Source organism: Rhinatrema bivittatum, chromosome 6 (genome assembly GCF_901001135.1).
Source record: "Rhinatrema bivittatum chromosome 6, aRhiBiv1.1, whole genome shotgun sequence".
NCBI lineage: Eukaryota > Metazoa > Chordata > Amphibia > Gymnophiona > Rhinatrematidae > Rhinatrema > Rhinatrema bivittatum.
This window is the reverse complement of record NC_042620.1, coordinates 87141016-87164758: the sequence shown is the minus strand read 5'-3', so window position 1 is coordinate 87164758 and position 23743 is coordinate 87141016. Positions and strand designations below refer to the sequence as shown.

General features: G+C 40.1%; 1 protein-coding gene across 5 annotated transcripts in view; it reads right to left on the bottom strand.

The window, feature by feature from the left end:
- Positions 1-23743, bottom strand: part of TANC1 (tetratricopeptide repeat, ankyrin repeat and coiled-coil containing 1) — a 408770-nt gene that overhangs the window by 119528 nt on the left and 265499 nt on the right. For all 5 annotated transcript variants that reach the window (XM_029605548.1, XM_029605546.1, XM_029605545.1 and 2 more), the window contains 6 exons: positions 23433-23584; positions 22050-22281; positions 18953-19119; positions 16209-16816; positions 10905-11013; positions 10229-10351 (listed from right to left, as the gene is read on the bottom strand). In XM_029605548.1, coding sequence (XP_029461408.1) covers positions 10229-10351; positions 10905-11013; positions 16209-16816; positions 18953-19119; positions 22050-22281; positions 23433-23584 — 1391 coding nt within the window. The remainder of the gene's footprint in view (positions 1-10228; positions 10352-10904; positions 11014-16208; positions 16817-18952; positions 19120-22049; positions 22282-23432; positions 23585-23743) is intronic.

Here is a 23743-nt window from a genome sequence, read left to right as displayed (position 1 = left end):
AAAATAACAGACCCAAGAATACCCAGCCTACCTCATACAAGCAGACACTCCTTAGCCTACCTCATACTAGGAGACAATGCAGCACTGACTTAAACCTCCTCAAGAAGAAAAAAAACAAAACACCTTGCCAACTGTTAAGCACAAGGGTGGATCTATTATGCTCTGGGGATGTGTGGCAGCCAGTGGCAGAGGAAGGAAGAATGGAGTCAATTAAATATCAACATATCCAAGAAGCTAATGACCCACAGTCAGTGAAGAAATGGAAGCTGAAACGAGGCTGGACATTCAGCAAGACAACCATCTGATACATACTTCCAAATCAACCAGGAAAGAAAGTTGAAGGTTTCAGTCTTCATCATCCTTAGACTTCTTTATTATTCAAAATCTGTGGGGATATCACAAACATGCAGTGTACACAAGGAGAACTAAGAATACGTCTGAGCTAAGAGAGTTCTGAAAGGATGTGTGGTGTAAAAAAATACAAAAGCAAGAATAGACTCTTAGGGGCCAATGCTGTATAACCCGCACTCCGACGAGGGTTAAATAAGTGCTAATCCACCCCCTAATGCAATAGGGGGATTAGCGCCTATTTACCCTGCGTCGGACGCGGAGTGAATGTAATAGCGCTCATCACAATCAAATGCATGTGAATGAGACTATTACTCATTCACTCCGCATGCAAATAAATGTGGAGCAGGCATTAATAGCTGAGCGCAGGTAAACGTAGTACAGAAAAACAGAAAAAAACCCTGCTTTTCAGTACTTCTTTTCTTAAGTAAAAAAAAAAAAAAAAAAGAACTCGGCAGACCGCCGAGTTATGAAGACCAACACCAGTAAACGCCAAGTTTATCGGCGTCCTTTTTCATTACTGGCAGACGGCCGGTTATGAAAACCGAAGCCGAGTTTACCTGCGCTCAGCTGAGACGCACATTTATTTTTTTTACATGCCTTGCGGGTGCCATGCATACGTTAGGAAAGTGGGCGCTGACTTTTCAGCGCCCGCTTTCCGAGCTTTATATTGCATTGGCCCTTTAGCTGGCTACAGGAAAGATTTGAAGTTATTTCTGCCAAAGGGGGTGTTACAAGCACTGGCACATGTAATATTCACTGTTTTCTTACTCAATCTATAACAAAACTGCAAATTAATTATGCATTCAAATTTGCAGAAAGATTAATTTTGAGGGTGAAGAGTGGATATGTGTGACAGGTCAATCCACCTATTTGCTCTTCACCCATAAGATAAGTGAAATTTTGGATTACGATAAAAAAATAGACTTTTGAAAGATTTTTATATAGAAAGGAAAAAAACAACAAAAACTTGAGACCTTTGATGACAGTGTTTCCCGCAGCACACATGCTGTTGAGGTGTAAGAGTTTGAATTTGTTTGCTAATCATGAAAATATATTATTTTATTATTAGTATACAATTTATTAGTTCATTTTTAGTTTATTAATTTATTTATTAGTTTGTATTTGCCAAATGTGTATTGGTGATCCTTAGTATGTGGTCTTGTTTTAATTATTGGATATTTTGGACCTATTGGTGGTGCAAAACATTTTGTTGTGTTTAACTTTGTACCATGTAGAAGTTGTGTCAGCTTCTGTTCACTAGGAAACATACAATTTGACCATGGTGCTTAAACCTTTGCTCAAAACTGCAAATGAAATCTAAAAAACCCTCACTTTGAGACTCCATTATCAACATTTACGTTCTAGATTTAGAGCACCATGTACATGTTAGCATCTCATATTTTCTGCCAATAAACTATGACATTAGCAGTTCCCAGCTCAAAAGAAAAAAAATCCATCTGTGAGCAGTTACATTTATTTATTCATGAACATCTGATATTCTGCCTTTTCCCAAAGCTGATCTCAAGGAATACAATAAAAATTAAATGAGCAGAGGCATCAGAATTTGAACTACTGTAACATTGGGATCCACATTAGAAAAACCCATTTATGAATACTGAAGTCGCAGCCTGGTGGTTACAGCAGCAGGTTGAGAACTGGGGAAATGAGAGTTCAAATCCTGCTGACACTTCTTGTGACACTTGGCAAGTTCACTTCATCCTCCGTTACAACAGCACTACAGGGATAAGGAACTACCTACTTAACCTGAATGCTACTTGCCTTGAGCTACCAATGAAAATGCATAATAAAAACTATCATAAAATATTTTAAAAATCTATTTCATTTCTTAACCCAAGCTATTCTCCATACAAAGTATCATAATTGTATTAACTTCCTGTAACTTTAACATTTCTGAGATAAAGGAGAACAATGGCAGAGCAATGAATACTTAGGCCCCAGTGCTGGTTTCCATTTTGAGACTCCAACGCACACTGTATTCTCTTCACCCATCTCCTCACCCAAGTGCTCTTGACCTCTCCCCACCTACAACTTGCTCTTACCTCGCTTTGGACCTGTACAATGAGAATGGAAAGAAAGCCTGCCTAGCACAAGACTTGTTTCTCCCGTCTCCTGTAGCCAATTGGCTCTTTCTACTCATGAGAACCAATTAGCTGTGAGAAAACAGGTAGCAGCATTGTCAAAAGAGAAGAGGTCTTCTACCTACTGACCAGTAGTGTATCTGGATGTTAAGTATTTGGGGTGGGGGGAGAGAGCCAAAGAGACATTCCCACATATCATGTCCACCTCACAGCATGGTCCCCTGACTTTAAATTGGTTATAAAAAGACTACAAGAGTCCCAAGGGCCTTCTGTGCAATAAAGAAACTACTGGCCACCTTCAACCACCCAGTAAAACTACTATTAAAATTTGATAGCATCATTTCCCAATTCCATATGGGCATGAGGTCTGGAGACTTTGCAAGATGGGTCAGAATCTCTATATAAATTCAGCACCCCCAGTTCCACATCCACAGAAATTCCAACAGATTCAGAGCAGAGCTAGGACATTTCCTCTTAAAATTCACCATACACAAAATATATTCAAATTCCATTGTCACCTCAGTAACAGCAACAAAACGCCCTACACTATGTCAAATAACACAAACCCTGAAAAAAAAAAACTTGGAACCTATAGCAAACTTGCCATACAACAGCAGCACTAACTCCTAGGACTCAAACAGCAGCAACCTTATCTATGATAAAGCAGCAATATAAATATTAATATAGGCCCACGATCACTAATACATCTCCTACTGGAAAAACAGATCAAGTCAGACTACTCTAGATTCCTATGCAGAAGCTACATACTAGCTTAATACTTTATGTCTATCATATATGCAGATTACAACTTGACCCTCATCTAATATAGCATAAGGGACCACAAATCAGAAATAGAAATATGCAAACAAAATCCTAAATGGAAACTCCAAGAAGTTGGTCTCTGCATGTAGTACAACACTGGAGAAAAAGAAACTAATGCATTTCCTCCTTTTGGGGTTAATTTTCAAAACGATTTACTTGCTTAAAACTGGGTTTTACATGCGTACAATCACTTTATGCATGTAAATGGGCTTTTAAATTGCTATGATAGTGTGCTACATTTGTGTGTGCAACTCCCTTGAAAATTACCTACATACTGAGAAAAATCCAAAGATATAAAAAATGTACATATTGGACATATTCTAATCACTAAAAACTGAAAATGTTTTTTTCTACTTTTGCTGTTTGGACTTTTTTTTTTGTAATTGCTTTCCATTTGCCATTTCTTCTCTCTTCCATCTTCTTTCCTTCCTTCTCTACATCTGGCATTGGCAGGAAATAAGTCTTCTTCATGGGATCTGCCCAGTATTTCTGAGACAGGATGCTAGGCTTGATGGACCTTGATCTGACTCAGCATGGCACTTATGTTCCCTTTCATCTCTCTTTTCCAGTTCTCTATCCACTCATAGCTAGATTCCATCCCTCCTCCTCCTCTCACTCTCAAGTCCTCAGTCTCCCACTTTTCACCTCTCACCTATCCGCTTTACACTATCACTCTAACCCCATCCACAATCTTCTCATTCCTCCCCCAGCTTCCACTTTCTCATTTTCACCCTCTGTACTTGCCCATTCCCCAGCCCTCATCTACTTTCCTCCACTCCTTGTCCCCTCACAAACTCCAGCTTCTTCCCCATCACTCATCCCCTACCTGGCGCCCAGCCCCTTTCTTCTGTCTCTTATCCCCTATTCAGACTCCCATTCTCCCTTTTCAGTTCCTCCACAGCTCCAGTTCCACCATATTACACGCTCTCCACTCATACTCTCTCCATTCCTCACCATCCTTCTGCACCATCTCATACCCCCAGCTCAACACATCCCACTCATATCCCTCATCTAATCACCTCGTCCCCATGGTTTCAATCCCTGAGTCCCCACTCTCCTCCCATCTGAATCCTACTCTCCATTTACCCATAGAAAATGGCAGAAAAGGACCAAATTATCCACCCAGTCTGCCCAGCAAGCTTATGCCAGTATCTGCTGCAGTGTACAAGATACCCTCATGCTTATCAGTTTCCCAGACTGTAACGGTCAGGGCCCTTGGATGCTGTTTGAATCCAATTTCCTTTATCCCTTGCCGTGGAAGCAGAGAACAATGTTGGAGATGCATCAAAAGCATCAGGCTTAGTGATTAAGGGTAGTAAAGGCCGCATCAGCAAGTTACCTCCATGTTTATTTGTTCCCCAAACCGTAAACGTCTGGGCCTTTCTTGGTTGCTGTGTGAATCCAATTCCCCTTTTCCCACTGCTGTTGAAGCAGAGGGCAATAATGGAGTTGCATTAACAGTATTAATGCTTATTTGTAGAGGGTAGAAACTGCCACACCAGCAAGTTACCCCATGTGCTCTTTACTTTATTTTCATCCTCTAACCTTTAGGGATTCACATTGTTTATCTCATGCATCTTTGAATTCTTTCACTCTTTTAGTCTTCACAACCTTCTCCAGAAAGGCATTCCAGGCATTTACTCCCTCTCCGTGAAGAAATATTTCCTGACATTGGTTCTGAATAATCCTCCCTGGAGTTTCATTTTAAGATCCCCTATTTCTATTTATTTCCTTCCAATGGAAAAGGTTTGACAATTGTGCATCATTAAAACCTTTCAGGTATCTGAAGGTCTGTATCATATCTCCCCCTGCACCTCCTCTCTTCCAGGGTATACATATTCAGATCCTTCATCCTCTCCTCACCATTTTAGTCGCTCTTCTTTGGACCGCCTCTATACCTGTCTTTATCCTTTTTGAGATACGGGCACCAGTACTAAATGCAGTACTCCAGGTGAGACCTCACCAAGGACCTGTACAAGGCCATTATCACCTCTTTTTTCTTACTGGTTATTCCTCTCTCTATGCAGCCCAGCATTCTTCTAGATTTAGCTATCACCTTGTCACACTGCTTTGCCACCTTCAGATCATCAGACACTATCACATCAAGGTCCCTCTCCCAGTCCGTGCGCATTAGTCTTTCACCACTCATCACATACAGCTCTTTTGGATTGCCGCACCCCAGATGCATGACTCTGCACTTCTTTTTTTTGTATTCAAAATTTTTATTGAACCAACAAGTATGTAAAATCCAAACTTCACATGCAAATGTACACATATTATGCACTTTTAAATGGAAGTAACACAGGAACAGCCTGTACCTAATGTGATAAACAAGAACATAGTACAACATAATCCATACCGGCCTTCCCCACCCACTATCTATACCTGGTTCATTTGACTATTATACCCGCCCCCCCACTCCCCCCAGTGCTTCATGACTCTGCACTTCTTGGCATTGAATCCCAGCTGCCAAATCTTCAACTAGTTTTCAAGCTTTCTTAAATCACTTTTCATTCTCTCTACTCCTTCAGGTGTGTCCTCTCTGTTGCAGATCTTAGTATCATCCATAAATAGTCACTCACAAAGATATTGAACAGAACCAGTCCCAAAACCGATCCCTGTGGCACTCCACTTAACACCGTTCTTTCTTCAGAGTAGGTTTAATTTACCATTACACACTGTCTCCTGACAGTCATCCAGTTTGCAATCCAAGGTACTACTTTGGAACCCACTCCCAAGCTTCTCATTTTGTTCAAGAGTCTCTTATGTGGGACCGTTTCAAAAGCTTTACTATAATACACGTAAATCACATCGAGTGCTCTTCTTTGATTCAATTCTCTAGTCACCCAATCAAAAAAAAATCAGATTTGTCTGACAGATCCTTCCCCTGGTGAATCCATGCTGCCTCGTGTCTAGAAACCCACCGGATTATAGATAGTTCACTATTCTTTCCTTCAGCAGAGTCTCCATTAATTTTCCGACCACCGAGGTGAGGCTAACCGGCCTGTAGTTTCCAGCCTCCTCTCTGCTGCCACACTTGTGAAGCAGGACCACCATTGCTCTTTTCCAATCTTGCAGCCCCACTCCTGTTTCCAGGAATCTATTGAACAGGTCCTTCAGCGCAGTGGTCCCCAAGCCTGTCCTGGGGGCCCACCAGCCAGTCGGGTTTTCAGGATATCCACAATGAATATGCATGAGAGAAAATGTGCATGCACTGCCTCCATAACATGCAACTTCTCTCTCATGCATATTCATTGTGGATATCCTGAAAACCCAACTGGCTGGTGGGCCCCCAGGACAGGGTTGGGGACCACTGCTTCAGTGGACCCGCCAGCACATCTCTGAGCTCCCTCAGTATCCTGGGATATACCTCATCCAGCCCCATGGCCTTGTCCACTTTCAGTTTTCCTAGCTCTACCCGATTCTCAAATCTCGGATCTCCCCTGTACCTAACCTGAGTGCCTACTCTTCCATACAATATCCACTCAATCTGAGTCCATGCTCTTACACGTTACCACCCAATCTCTGTGTCCTTGCTTTCCCCCCCCCATTCCCAAGTCCCCAACCAATCCCCAAATGTTTGATAACGACCACAATTAACATTTTAAATAACCAATGTAAATTTGCTGAGTAGAGATGAGGATAGAGTTCCCTCTTGGTAATCTGAAATGCTGGGGAGGTAGGGGAAAGGGTTCCTGTGGGTATGGCGATAGACTGTCAGTAATACTTTATTTCTATGAGTTGGCACCCCTGCCTCCTCTTCCCCAGCACCTTGCACTTATCTTCTCTCACCCTTTCCCCATAATATAACTTGACTTCCATCACACATGTGAGGGACCTCGGAGTCAAGCTCGAAAACAGGCTGAATCTCAAAACATTTATCAACAATACAACAAAGGAAGGTTTCTACAAACTGCAAATTCTAAAAAAGCTTAAACCCCTCCTGCACACCCACGACTTCCGCTCGGTCCTTCAAGCTATCATATTCTCTAAAATCGACTACTGCAATTCTCTCCTACTCGGCCTTCCTGCTTCCACCACAAAACCCTTACAGATGCTTCAGAACTCTACCGCAAGGATTCTGACGAATACCAAAAGAAATGAACATATTTCTCCGGTTCTAAAGAGCTTACACTGGCTCCCCGTCAAATTCAGAATCATTCACAAAGCTCTAATGCTGATCCACAAATCTATCCACATGCAGACCCCACTGGATCTAATCTTCCCGCTTCGACTACACACGTCTGCCAGACCTATAATATCAGCACACAAAGGCACACTCCATGCTCCTCCCTCCAAGACCGCTCTCAGAAAATGGGCCTCTCCACAGCAGGGTCCACACAATGGAATTCTCTACCACCTGACCTGCGCCTAGAAACCTGCCAAAAGACATTAAAAAAAAAGCTTAAGACCTGGCTCTTCAGCCAAGCGTTTCCCTGAAGAACTGAAGCACGCCATAAGACTCTTGATACCTCACCGCATTACTTAACACAGTTATCGTTGTTGTTACTTTAATGTTAATGTTATTAACGCTATTACTCATTCTCCACCTCTATTCTTGTTTGTGACTCTCTCTAGAGTTGTTTCTCCAGGTTAAATTCCCCTGTTTATTGTAATTCCAACTAAAGTTATATGTAAACCGACGCAATATGATTTTTCATGAGCATCGGTATATAAAACCTCTTAAATAAATAAATAAATAATATGGCTCCTGCCTCCCACCTTTCCCCAGCCTCTGGCTCCTGCATCCACCAATTTTCCAAAACATCTGGCTCCTGCCTCCCCAGTTCTTGACCTACACTGGCGACAGGAGCATGTTCTGCCAGTCTCCCCTGCTCACAGATATCGACTACCAGCTCTGCAAGCACATTCAAAACTCATGGACTGGCACTTCCTTTCCTCGCTGTTCATCTCACGCATGCAGACAGGCCAAAGCAACAAAATGGAGCGGAGGAAGTGGCAGTGATTAAATGCACTGTTACCATGGTCTCCCCTTTGGATGCTCTCTTCTTCTGCTGAGGACAGAGCCCACATGTGAGCTGACTTTCACAATGGCGCCCCAGTACAGCTGCCATCCCTGCTCTCTCCCCCTCCCCAATTCATCCACCGCTGAAGGAGAAACCAGTTCTTAGCATTTCTTTTCCTTAAATATACTTTCTCAAATATGCACAATTTAAATTACTATCAGTTCACAGTTTAAACACAAAAGAAAAGACTGAAAACTACAGTAACAGTTAAAAACAACTAATTTAAAGATTTCTACTCTACATGATATGGAATATTTTAGAAAAATACTGATATTTTACAAACCAATTCAAAAGTCCACAAAGAAATTTAATTACATTTTAAATAAATTGTAAATTAAACTGTTCACCTTCAATCTACATTTGGTGCATGAATCTCCTCTGTCCCCTACAATTAGGTGCAATTAAAGACTAGCTCCATATGGAGCTTCTTTTTAAAGATATAGCAGCCATTTATTTATTCTCTTTTGGAGAGCGCAAATGCACTTTAAAGATTCTAAATGATTGCTTCCCATGTATCTATATCTACTAAGTAGTTTTTATAATTATGCTTTTGGAGCTATCCATAGGAAAAGTGTGAAATTACTCTGTTTTATTTTGTATAAACTATCCTTCATGCAGTGACATGTAAGGTTAAGAAAAGGAAGAGGGAGGAGGAGTGTTTGGGGGGATGGAAGGGGCAATTCCTGCAAGCTTTTAAATTGTGATGGGGTCCTTTCAAATTGTGTTATTAAGCTGAATCCTTGTGTATATTCAGTCCTGTTCATTTATTCAATGTGTTTTCACATTTTTTTGTATAATGGTACATTTGACTTAAATACAATAAAAAAATATTTACATGAAAGAGCAGCTCCAGGAGATTATGGGGGTCAAGTTGCTCTTGCCAGTACTACAAACAGGTATGGAAAAGTATTAACAAAAGTTAAGCATTAGCCCACATTTTTAGGAGCTGGGCAAAAATCAGATTTTTCTTGATAATGCATTTTTCTTCCTTTAACTACGTTTCATATTTCTTCTACTTTTATCTTCTTTACTTCCTGCTCGTCTCTCTTCAGCCTCTTCCTTGCCGACCTATGAACCACAAACAGATCTTTGTTCTGGTGGTCCAGCAGGGGCCATGCCACCAGCTTCTTCTTCCAGTAGCCCATCAGGTGTTGTATCAGGCTGCAGAAACAGGTCTTCCATTCTGGAGTATGCTTGGCAGGTGCCAAGAATAAAATCTAAAGTGCACAAGCAACAAAGTACCTAGCATTTTTCTACCCATGACTACAGGTTTAAAAAAAAAAAAAAAAAGTTTTAATAAAAATACATCCAAAAAATCTCCCAAGCCTAAATAATGCTAGTCCATTCACTGGGGCTAAAATACAGCACTATTTATTCTTTGTAGGAATAAAGTTAACTTCAACAATTCAAACAGAGTATTTCTGCATACATTTCTGGCTGCACTATCTAGGCCTATCAAGCAGTTGCTGTCTTTCCAGAGCAGGGAATGGTATTTAAATTGCTACTGAGCAGAAAAAGAAAGTTCCTGGCATGTTAACCCGCATATTAGGCAAATTATTACTTTTAGCAGCTCCTTTCCAAAAGTATTAAACATCATAAACGCACAGTTCATATTTCAATGTAGTCCACGTTCAAGGCAGTTAGGTGGAAATGTTGCTTGAAGATACCACCGTGTCCCAATGATTACTGCACAGTCCATTTACATGAAAGCACTAAGCCAATCATCAGATCCCATTCTCTTACACAAACTTTCACTAGAACTAGAAGAAGAGTACACCTCAAACAGGACCGAAGAGCAGCACTGTAGAGGTTTTCCCTAGGCAAGCTGCACAGATTGCGCTGCGTAGTCAAGCTGTTCTTTTATCCTGACTGCAGCAGAAACTGGGTGAATGCAGAGGAGCTGCATATTCAGCGTGCTTATATTTTTACCTTTATGTTAGGCGTGTAAAGATTCCGTAGAGAGGCCAGGGCAGCAGACAGTCCATCCGTACTATACCCAATCCAAAGAGCCTGAAGAAAACTGGATGAAACTCCATTTCTTTTACTGAGACCCTAGAAGAAATCACAGCAATGTATTCTTTTCAATATATAATCATAAAATTAATTTTATTTTTCATACTCAGATTGTACAAATAAAATAGCTATGCATTTTAATTTAGGAAAGTCAGGCACTCATATTCCTACTAACACAGACAGGGAACCCCTTGGGGCATCAGTGTGAGAAACAACTAAATAGCAGTCATAGATAAAGTTCAAGCAATAAATTATTTTCATTTCCTCTAAGTGAAGTGCTTATACTAATGAGAATATTATTTTTCACTTACCGATGAATGCCAGAAGCTAACATCATATTTTATATTTGCTTTGATCATTATATTTCCTTCTGACATTCCAAAGCTATAAATTAAAAAAACCCTGCCAGCTCTTCAGGAACTAAGCAAAATGATCCATTGTTGCATAATGTAATGGGCTGTACATTACGACCATTTGTTATTGATTACATTTCATAACATCTGGCTTCGCTTTTCATGTGGTATCAAGTAATTGTCTCCTCTAAACATAAAACACATTTTCATCAGTCCATTAAAGTGCAGTTAGCTCTTACCTTGAAAATATGTGCTTTAAGGATGTGATGACCCAGTTCCATAGTTTGTTGCCGGTTCAATTTTCCTTCTTGTCGAGAGTACATAAATGCCAACAGGGCATGCCCACTCCTGGTTGGGAAAAAAACCAAACATAATTCTACCAGAGGTACATAGTTCTTAAGGAGTTCTGCAGGCATATCCACATTTATGATTACCCAATTACAAATTTTAGTAAGATTTAGTTTGTGTCCAAAAGTGTTTCCACTTTTATTCACAGCTAAAGTCACATTTAAGTTTCTTCCTCAATATGCTCTGCAAGATTTAAAGTATTACAGAGTCTACAAAAAAAAATAAAATTAAAAAGCAATGTTAATCACTAGACCCTTTCATATTACCTTGTAACAATAACGGACTGTGATAACATTTCATTGTGGTTGGTATTGCGTGTTTAATCTCCGGACACTAAACATGATGATTCAATTTCAGGAAGAACAGAAAACTATGCAATTCAATATAGCAGGCATCTATATTTGTTATGAAAAATTAAATAAAATGTCAAAGCTTGAACAACTTGGTGCATTAAAATATGAGATTAAGAATCTGGGAGACAGAGATGAGGCAAAATGTGGAAGATCCTTTCAAGTCTATAGATACAAAAAAATAAAACTTTAAAGCAGTGGTCTTAGAAAGATTTGTCAAAAAATTAAGATGCCTATTTATTGGCTCTATGGCATCCTTTTTATGTAGCTCCTTAATTTTTTTTTTATTTTACGAGATGTGCATCGTGCCAGCGATCGTTCCTGCGTTCATTTTCGTAAAACCGCAGGAAATTTCGTATCTCCCGCGGTTCGGTTTGTTTTTTTTCCCGCCGAATCGTTTCCAGGTTAGGGCGAATCGTTTATTGGTTTTACAGTTACATGACAAATTAGGAAATATTGTACGATATTTTAATTTGTCAAAAAAACGATATACATCCCTTTTTTTTTTTTTTTTTACTCATTTTACATAGAAACATAGAAATGACGGCAGAAGAAGACCAAATGGCCCATCAAGTCTGCCCAGCAAGCTACGCACTTTATCCATTTTTTTTTCCCTTTTTCTTTCTCCCACCTGTTACTATTGGCTTCCAGTACCCTCCAGCCCTAATTCCCCTCCACCCAATTTAGAGAGCAGCTTTGAATCTGCATCCAAGTGACATCCAGCTCAATTGGGGGTAGCAACCGCTGCAACAAGCAGGCCACCCCCTTGCCCCATACTCTTACCCACCCCTGTTTTTATTTTTTTGTTTTGGTTTTTTTTTTTGAAATAGCAGCCCTCCATCCTTCTGCTCCGTGAAGGTGGAACACCAACTACTGGCCACTGGCATCCCGCTCCGTGAACGCCTCTGTGGCTACTGCTGATCCGTGCAGTGTTTGAATGCCAATAATTTTAATTATATAATTACAGTTTACTGAACTTCATGATCTGCAGCTTTCATGATATACATGCCCTGTTTATACAAACTCCCTCCATGAGTCCACTCTTCTGCTGGTCATATTTTACATGCATCAGTGTGACTTGTATGGTGTTCTGTTGGTGGTTGGTAAGCAATACCCTGACTTGCTTAGATTTGTAAAAGTGGGAGTAGCTACATAGGAATTTTCAGGAATTTTAAAGTCTCCTCAGAAATGAAATAAAAACAATGAAATGGTCAATCTTATTGATTTTGTTTAATTGACAACTGAATAATCTAAAATGTTTTGTTGCTAGTATTGATGCTTTAAATGTCATCATTTACGGCATGCTTTCCAAGCTGGGAAATTCAAAGCATGTTTTTCCAGCTGGGAAGTTCAAAGCATGTTACAGAGTCATTTTGTAGGGCGTAGTGCACAATTAATCCTGGCTAGTACGGTGGGAGTAGTACAGCATAGGCAGTTTACTTATTTGTTTTAAAGTATTTATCTTCCCGCTTACAGCGAGAGCCAGTCATACTGACCAAATTAAAGCTTAAACATAAAAATATAAAACATACACAATAATAACAAACCTACAATACAAGGCAGTTATAACAGTTGAGTACAATATAGGTACATGTTACAGATGGAGCTACGCAGTAGTTCAACTGATTAACATAATGGGAACAGAGTAATCAGTTGAGTAAAGTAACGTACTAGTTATAAACAATACAGGTTTTAGTTAGAAGGTCAAGGGCAAGTCAGATATGGCTTGGTAGAGAATTCCATAGGGTTGAGACTGATCCTACAAAAGTTCTCTTCCTAATGCTGGAAAGGCACATTGATGTAGGGTCACATACAGAGTTAGGGATTCATTGACTACATTGTTGCTGGGCATTTGATTATTTTGTAGGCTGGGACCAAGAGTTTGAATTTAGAACAGTAAAGTGTTGGGCAACAGTGCAGGGTTTTTAGGAAAAAGATTATGTGATTAAATGTGTTTACATTCATTGTCATGCATGGGATAGAATGGTTAAGGAAATAGTGGACAACCTTAGCCCAATACAAACAAAATCAATACAACTCTATCAATATTCCTTGAAACAAAAGAAACCTTGGTACAATGAAGAACCATTATGCACAAAACAATTACTGAGAAAATCTGAGAAACTTTGGCGGAAAAGCCAGACATCAGAATCACTTGGAAAATATAGATCACTTATTTCTCAATACCAGGCCTCTATCAACAAAGAAAGGAAAGAACACTATGTCAAACAGATTCATGAAGTGATATTTAACTCTAAATTACTCTTTGATGTCGATAAACATCCAATCAAGGATTCGCTGTCCTCTATCTCTAGCAACAACTGCTTCTCTAAGAATGCCTGCAAAGACTACACCAATCATTTATCAGAAAAAATAATCAGACTAAAAAAATCATTTCTCTGCACACTCAACGACCAGAAAACAAGAAGAAAATCATGAACCAGCTAAATGGACCACTTTTGACAACAGAACATCTAAATTACAAATCACACAAATAATTTCTAAATTAAAACCCGCATTTCATCCCCTTGACCCCATTCCAGCTAGTTCCTTAAAACTAATACAAAGCATGATCACGCCTACAATCACATCTCTAATCAATCAATCTCTCATGGAAGGTCTAGTCTAAGACAGAGCAAAACAAGCAGTGATAAAATCTATCCTAAAAAACAAAACTAGCAGTATTGACAATTGGGAAAATTATCCACCTATATCCAATCTACCCTTGCTATCCAAAATTCTTGAAAAAGCCATATTATCACAACTTGAAGACTATCTAGATGACCACCACATTTTGCATTCAAACCAATTTGGATTCAGAAAAAAATCGCTCTACTGAGACCTTACTCGTATCCTCAACGGACCCCATATTACAGGGATTCAAAAATAACGAATCTTATCTCCTGGTGCTAATTGACCTCACGGCAGCTTTCGACATTGTTGACTATAACGCTCTGTGCCATCAGCTGAGAAAAATCGGAATTGATGGCGATGGTTCACCTTCTTCCTATCAAAAAGGACATTCCAAGTCAAACTGCTCACGCATGTTATAAAATCGGGGATCGGCGCGCGCAAGGAGGTGCACACGAGTGCACCTTGCGTGCGCCGACGCCCGCAGGCTTCCCCTGTTCCCTTCCCCATAACCTAAGCTTCCCACCCCTTCCCCTAACCTTCCCCCCCCAGCCCTACTCTAACCCCTCCCCAAATTCTTATCATACCTTTTGCGCCTGCCTGGAGTCAGGTGCAGGTTGCGCGTGCTGGCAGCCTGCCCGCACGCGATCCTCTGACACAGTGGCAAATGGCCGCTGTGCCGGAGGCCTCTGGCCCTGCTGCCGCCCCTTTAGAAAAGCCCCAGGACTTAGATGCGTCCCGGGGCTTTACGAGTGTCACTGGGCCTTTCTAAAATAGGCCCGGCACACGTAAGCCGATTTACGCACATAGAGCTTTGAAAATCTGGCCCATAGCTTAGCAAACCACTGATTTATACAGAGAAGAATTTCTTCAAGCAATTCACATCTTTTAGGTTTTTCTAAAAATGTATATAGCTAGCCCCCAGAGCAAAGCTTCCCTACATCTTGCCTTGCCCACAGTGTCACATGATCTCTTGTATGTTATTCTAATCCACTGGCAAAGCTAACAAAGCAATATACAGATACAAAATTTTATTTTGAAGATTTACCTCCGCTGGGGATAATTATCTGTATATCAAAAATTATGATAGTTGAGTAGGAGATGGAGAGGGAGAATATCAAGCAAACGACTAGCTGCCCAGGAACTAGAACTATGCTACCTTAAGTTTAGGTAAAAAGCTAAGGCATGCTTTTTCAGCTAGGCCTTCCCCCTAAGACCCACATCAGCCCAAGATCCAGATCTCTCTACAAGGGACTTTGTTATGCACAACAGGGGCATAACTGGGTCTTGAGACTATTCACTAATGGGTCCTTAATGCTATGTTAATTGCAGATTCTGATTTTACTGTAAGCTGTTCTAATGCCTCTGTTCATTTAAATTAATTGTAATCCGCCTTGAGATCAACTTTGGGAAAAGGCGTAATATCAAATGTTCATAAATAAATAAATAAATAAATACACTCATCTCAGATCAAGTGACCTTTCCAAATTAACAAGTCTAACATTAACATGCAAACATTAACCTTAACTAGCTCACAGAATTAATCCAAAGTCTGTTTTTTCCACAACATACACAATTCTAATACTTGCAGTCAAATGCTAATCTTAAAATTAGCACACAATATACACAGCCAGTAATAGTTGAATCCTCTAAGATTTTATTTTTAAGATTTAAGCATTCTCTCTCAGCAAGTCCAACATACCACCAGCAGATGAACGCTCTGCTATCAGCACTCCCTCAGGACTCCCCTTGGTGTAAGTGCTCATATCTATTTAACATTTCTTAATCACTTTTATTCATTGGAAATTTAAATAAGCGTAACATTTTATTTGCCAGTCACTATCAAAATGAACTCAGTTGGCTTGTCAGTGTGGTATTAAAAGTGCTCTAGATTCAGCCCTGGCCTATTTTACAGTGGTGCAGTTCTGTTTATGGGAAAAGTAAAAGTATTGTTGGGGGAACAATAATGCTCATAGGAAACAAAAAGTTGTGTTGAATATTTGTGTGTTTGGGGGGGGGGGTGGAACACTTAAAATGAGAAAATAATTTTTATACGGATTATCTGACAAACCTCAGAAACTGGTCTCTGGAGCATGATAAAGGAAATTTTAAAAAGAAGCTTACATCTGTACAGTTTCAGCAAGGCTCTTGTTAGAAATGACAGTGAAGACATATCACTTACAAAAGAGACACATAAAAGAAGTACCAGCTTACCTTGGATCACATAAGTACTCTGTGTTTTCCCCGTCTGCTCTCCAAACAAGCCACTCTCTAAAGGAAGGGTGGCAAAACATGCGCGTCTTGTCCCTCCTTTTAATCAAAAAGCACGAAAGGGCTTCCATCCTGAGCTGAAAGTCCTTCCATTCTTGCTCCCCATTTATATGCCCAGCATTAATGGCTTGGAAAATCTGCTCATCAGTCATAGGATGAAGTGAAGCTAGTGCCAAATTGAAAATCGGAAGTGCTCTCTCAAAAGCGGAATTAGTAATAAACTTCATGTTGCACTGAAGCAGGTACAGCTCTGACAGAGACACGGGGACGACCTTGTAGCTTGCACTCTTAATCACCAAATGCCCTTTTTCAAAAAGGTCAAGGGTCAGTTTCAGATAAAGATAGGATCCTTGACTTTTCATGACGAGATGGTCACTTACTTTCCCAATTATACTACTCTCTGCTTTCCCACTCAAAGATATGTTGTTCATAATTTCCTGACTGTTGTCTATTCTGTAGTGAGTGTATGCTTTCAGGTCACTGTAGATTTCTTTGTTCTCTGGGAAGTCATCTAGGGATATTTTGAAGAAGGGCAACAAGCCTGTTATTTCCTGCAATTTAAAAACATAATATCAGCAACAGATGTATTTTACGAAATGTGTTTAGTCTTTCCAAATGTGCGTTTTCCTTTTTTTTTTTTTTAAGTTAAAGGTTTCTTTAAAGTTCAGTGCATCATCACCTGAAACAAATTATTTGTTTTTGCCATAAGCAATGCTCTAGTATATAACTTGATGTTTGATAAACAGAAACTCACTTTATCGTGCAATGACCATATTAAAGCTTTTATGTACACATTGCTGTATGTTTTCCTTTTCATTACAATATATATATATATATATATATTTTTTTTTTTTTTCATAAAATAATGCATTTGCTCACTGATGCCAGGAAAAAAGCCCCAGTGTACTAGAAGCAATCAGAATAGCCATTTTCTGCTGACATTTTGTATGTTTCTATTTCATGCTGGAAATTTTCCTTTAAAAGTCATCAGTAATGGAGTGTGAACAGTATTCACTACAGACAGATTCTTCAAATCTAAATCTTCCCTGCATCTTAACTCCACAATTGGTTTATCTTTTATTCTTACTTCTACGTGCTCTCTTATTTTCCCATTAACATTTTATTTCTTATACCTTTTCCATTCTTTTAAAAATAAGAACTTGTACTACTTATGGTCCTATGACCTATTTTTTTAATCCTTTCTAGAGACAACTCCTCATTGGTTTGTGTTATATTTATGCTTCACAAGCAAGATATTCTGATAAGTATCAGCAGGTAGGGATGTGCATTCATTTGTGACAAAATAGAAAATAAAGACAATATTTCCTATTTTGTCGTGGTTCGGGGACCTGCCGAAATGATAAGAAAAGAAAACCACACAAAATTTCGTGGGTTATCATATTTTGGGGGGGGGGGGAGAAAGGGCACATTTAAAGAAAATAACCCCCAAACCCTTCAAATTTAATTAATTGCAATCCCGCACCCTCCCGACCCCCCCAAGACTTGCTCAAACCCCCCCCCCCCAAGACTTATCGAAAGTCCTTGGTGGTCCAGTGGGGGCCCATGAGAGATCTCCCCCTCTTGGGCCGTTGGCTGCCACTAATCAAAATGGCGCCAATGGCCCTTTGCCCTTACCATGTGACAGGGGCTATCGGTGCCATTGGTCGGCCCCTGTCACATGGTAGGAGCAATGGATGACCCACGCCATTTTTTTTAACATGACAGACCGATAGCCCCTGTCATATGGTAAAGGCAAAGGGCCACAGGCACCATTTTGTTTACTGGCAGCTGACGTCCCGAGAGCGGAAGATTGCTCCCATGACCCCTGCTGGACCATCAGGACTTTCATTAAGTTTTGGGGGGGGGGGGGTCGGGAGGATGGGGGGTTGTAATTAATTAAATCTGAAGGGTTGGGGTGGGGGGTGGGGTTTCGGTTCAGGACAGCCGAAAAAAATCGGCCCGAACTGCGGGAAACAAAATTTCACAGATTCAAAATTTCACAGATTCAAATAAGCATAGATACGGAGAAAGAACTTTAAAAACTTTAAACTTCCATACTTCTTCAGGACTGAAATGTTCATTAAATAAGAACGGGAGACTTTAACAATACCCTTTCTGCTAATACTGCTGCTTTAATGTCTCATGAAAAAAATAGATCCTCCTCCTTACTGTTTTCTACAAGCACCAGGTCTATACATCAACCATGAGAAAATGAGGGGCAGAGAGTTATATGATAATCCTTTACAAAAATAATAGATTAGTAGCATTTGTATGCTGGTCACTGCATTGTGGAAAACCAGTCAGTAGGCTAAATAATCAGATTGTAGTCCGTCATTTAACTCAGGAATTCTCAAACCTGTCCTGGAGACCCCACAGTCAGTCAGATTTTCAGGATAGCCACAATGAATATGCATGAGATAAATTTCATGTACTGAGTCTCCACGGTTTGTAAAGCATAATCATTGTGGCAATCCTGAAAACCCGACTGATTGTTGGGTCCCCAAGACAAGTTCGGGAAGCCCCGATTTAAATTGAATAATAGACATAATGAGAGAAAAAAAGAGCATAGTTTGTAAAGTAATGTACCCTTTTCTGAATGAGAGTCCTTTTAAGCTACATCTTGCAAGAATAGTTGTGAAAATAGATATGTATATCGGGACTACAAAACAGTGAAATATAGTTTTTACCTGAAAATTGGCACGCACAGTCACAATCATCTTCAGCCAGGAAGGAAACCGGGAAATAAGTTTTGTAATAAAAGTGGCAATAGTATCACCATAATCAGGTTTGTGAAATTCTGCCTCATTTAAACCATCTATCAAAATGATATATTCTTCTTCTGGAATTTTCTGCTCTAAAGGACGATAGAGAAATGCAGGTAAATAATCCAGCTATTACATGTTTCCATGAATTAGTCATACTACTTGATTACTGCATTTATGTCCTCTCTATGCAAAATAGGCAAATCAGCCTAGCAGGTCCTTTAATGGACCAAATGAGGTCCAAGTATGCACATATCAAATTCTTAAAGCAGTATGCAGAGTAAGCTTTTACAAAAAAGGCTGATAATTCAGAATTCTACTTCGTACAGGATGAGTTTAGAAACTACATTTCAGTTTACTTAACCAGTACTGGGTGGTTCTCTCCCTCCTAATCTATTCATCCACAATATTTCTATAAAAAAGTCACAAAGCACAAACAGTATTTTAGATTTTGTTTCCTTGACCAGTATATTTTACCATATTTTAGCACTTTCTATAAACGCAAAATTATTTAGCACTTTCCCCATTTCAGGGATGTCCAACTCCAGTTCTCAAGAGCCACAAAACTGCCTGGTTTTCAGGATATCCACAATGAATATGCTTAGGAAAGATGTGCATACAATGGAGGCAATGCAATACAAATCTCTCTCATGCATTTCACTGTGAATACCTTGAAAACCAGGCCTGTTTGTGGCCCCTTGAGGACCAGAAGACCTACATCATGCTGCAAAACTACATTTGCCCCCCTCTCCCCTAATCATCGCTGATACTTAGGATACAGCCACTGCGTGCATATGGGAACTGTTTGACAGTAGAGTGCAATTAAAACAGTTTAAAGAGAAGATACACGATCTACAAAAAAATCCATTAAATCTTTTGATAATTTGCTGATCTCTCACTTGCCTATGAACTAAACATTAAGGGGTAGATTTTAATAGGTGCGCGCGCGCTACCCGGCGCGCACCCATGGATGCGCCGATTTAATAACATGCGCATGCTGGCGTGCACAAGTTATAAAATCGGCGGGACATGCGCACATGCGTGCCGGATTTTGTAATCTGCGTGCGCAAGGGGAGGGTGTAGTTTTCTGCAGCTTTCTCATGGCGACGCATCGCGGCCTTCCCCAGTTCCCTCCCAGTCCACTCCAATTAAGCAGTGGACTAGGAGGGAACTTCCTTACCTCCTACCCTAACCTTCCTTCCCCAAACCTTTTCTCTTACCTTTTTTTGGTCTTATTTTGTTGCTTACTGCTCCAACGGAACAGTAGCAACTTGCGCACACCCTCACTCCCTTCCCTGGTACAGCGGCAAATGGACGCTCTACCGGCCGCCTCCAGCCCCGCCCCTCCCCACCCCCTGGACCGCCCCTTTTCTTTGGCCTGACACTTCTGCGCATAACGAGAGTAACACTTGCAGCCGGGACCCTTCTAAAATGTGCGCGTCGCGCAAAAGGCCCAGCCACACATGTAACCCCCGTTTTTTATGTGCGTCAGCCATTTAAAATCAGCCCATAAGGGGGTACCTTTTTAAACAGCCTGCAGAAGAAAGTCAGCAAATACACGCATAAGTTACACCACTTGAAAGCAAACTTAACCTGCATGACTGCTATGAAAATTATCCCAGCAAAATTAACTGCACATAAAAATATCCCCAAATGAAGGCTCATGGTGCAGAATTCTAACCCTGTTTCCAGCTGAACTAGAACTATAAAAGAACAGGAAGAAACTCTAGTCGAGAAAAACACATATGCACATTACCCATGCACAGTTACATCTGCTAATTTGTGCACAGGAAATGTTCTTGAAAATTTAGGCTCATACTTTTGAAAATCAAAAAGTATATGCATAAGTCAACCCCGCATCTCCATCCCCCAGGCACGCCTCCACTTAGTCTGGGTAAACTTATGCACATACAGGATAAATGTGCGTAAGTTTACCCACATATCAGGTGGGCAATTTTATAATTAGCCTTTCTGCATGTAAAGCACCATTATCCACAGGAATGCCCTTGAAAATTACCCTTATAAAAGAGCAATGCAACAAAAATAAGAGCAAGAATCTAAATTTCAAATGGCTCAGAACTCCTATGAGGTAATAATGTAGGTAATGCTGTCACACTGGATATGAAAGTCAAGGATTGCAAGGAAGAGCAGTAGAAACCCAGGACTATACCATAACTGCTAATGTAGACATGGTAACACTGCCAGATCCTCATTAACAGCAATCTCATCAAAATGAGGATCAAAAATGCAACAGGAAACAGACTTGAAAAGCAGCAAAGCATGATGATCACAACAGATCAAAATAAAATAGCAAAATATGAGAGATGTAAGGAAAAATGGATGTCTGTGTTAGATGCTCTCTCAAAGTAGGTAAAATAGAACAGAAAAAAATATTTTTGTTGACTTCTCTTTTACATTGTGTTTTAGTGCCTAGTAGTGCATTCTAATGATTCAAGCACAAAGCTGAGAAGGCTTGAGACCTCCCTCCAGCTGAATCAGTGTGTGACCATAAATAAATCTCTCCTACCCCTCATATATCTTTCTTCAGGGCCAGATTTAAGATCTTGGTGACCGTAGGCAGGACTGGAGTGTGGGAGACCTCAGAGATTGGAAAGTGGGGAAGTTTGCCCCTTTGAAGTGGATGGTGGGAGCAGGCTCCTCCTTGGCACATTTGCACTACTTTTTTTTTACCTGGATATTTGGTATTTGCCTATATTGTCTATGCCTAAATCCAGGCCTTCATCCTCTTTGATTTCCTATTCTTTGTTTTGCTGCACACATTGGACAGCTAACAAACATAAGCCAATAAGCTACAGTAGAGAATTATCTGATTCCTTGTACAACCTGCCTGCAATGATGGAGTCAGAGGCCCTTAAACCAGATGATTTTCTTCTCAGCCAGCTTCATGTCGAGGCAACAGATACACTAAATAAACCCTGAATATTTTTTTGGCTGAATAGAGCTCTGAACATTTGCCAAAATCTAATCTGACTGAGAACATTTGCCATACCGTTTAACATACCTCTTCTCAGGTTTACCAGGGGTTCCAGCACGCCTCTTCTAAAAGCTGCCGCAGGATCCTGCACACATGACCGAAGGCTAAGCATACTCTGCAAATGAGGTTCTCTTATTAAAAGATCCCTGTAGGCTGTTAGCTGATGTGAACGGCAAAGCAAAGCTGCAATACTGTGCACAAATTCCGGAACAAGACATGTATACGTGTTGTCTGCTTGGCAGTAGTGATAGGCAACCACCTTATTAAAAAGAAAAAAAAAACATCCCCCTGTTACTCCATGATTAAAGTCTATTTACTTACAGACAGGCACATTCTTTGGCCAACATCCATGAATCTCCAGAACAGTTCATTAAAGAAACTTTGCGGAACAATTTCTCTTCAGTAAAAAGAGAATTCCATTTTCATATGGCAAAGGTATGCAATGCTATGCTGTCATTCAGTAAGGCAACTTTTTTTCCTGTAGTTTTGTTTTGAGATTATTCATGGTTTTCTTCTCTAAGATCAGGGTGCACAGACGCTGCCACATTTATTGCTTCACCCCAACATATTTTCATCCCCGTTTCTCCCTCCCTCTCCTGACTTTTTCTGTGTAGAAAATATATATATATATTTTTTTTTTTAACTTCCACATACGTCCCGCATTTTAGGAAGGCTTATTCTTCAACCATTTCCTAAAAATTCTGTTTTTCGTGAAAACTGAGACGGCCCCGTCCTTTGGTCTGCACACACTAAAAATGCCACATTCTTTCGTGTTTTTCTTTTTAGGGCCACTACAGGTTTATATTCTCAGAAACCCACTAACTTAGGCCTTCTCGTAATACAGAGTATATCCCTCAAAGTAAAGCAGAAAAAGAATGTCATGGGCCTTATATCCCCATGACTATTTCTGAGGCTTAGGAAATTTTCATATTTAAGACCAAAGGGGCCTACCTGAACCTCTGCCCTCACTTACACTACTATTAACTCTACTCATTTAAACTGGCTAGTAGGGGGTGCCAAACTCTTGCAGTAAGCAATTTGACCAAATGAATACACAATACAAATGTAAAAATTTGTCATTTCAGATCACAGCTGTGAAAGAGGTGTTAACTTGTCAAAAAAGACAGGTGTCAAGTGGCACCTTATAGACTAATTTATTAAAACATGAGCTTTCGAGGACAGAGTCCACTTTGTCAGAAGCAACTTGTCAAGTACATATAATTTCTCATCTCTCTTCTAGCAGTGCCTTTATGTCATCGGTTTGATCTCTTTGCCCATCTCATCAGAAATAAACAACATGCTTTAATGAGCAGATCTATAAACAACCATATAAATAGACTCCCTGAAAACTTAGAAGCATAAAAAATGCTACCATTTTTCTTCAGAGAAAGAGTATAAATTGTTTATTACCTTTGAAGCCAGTTTCTTTACAAACTCATCCTTTTGTTTATCATGTTCAAGAGTAGTAGGGTAGCTCCCACTCTTCACAGTGCTGGTACCATTTGGATCTGGGGTAGGTGGTGATAACTGAGAGAGCGGAATATCCTGACCACAGTCACTACCTTTATCAAATAAGAAAACAGCAAACAAATGTTATTTCGCTGTTAGCTCTCATTTTCTTTTTTTGACGCTGCGGTTTCCTTTTACTTCTTTGTACTTCCAGCTCAATCAAGAATACAGTTGGGATCTGGCAGCAGGAGCCTTCATCCACAACTACCAGG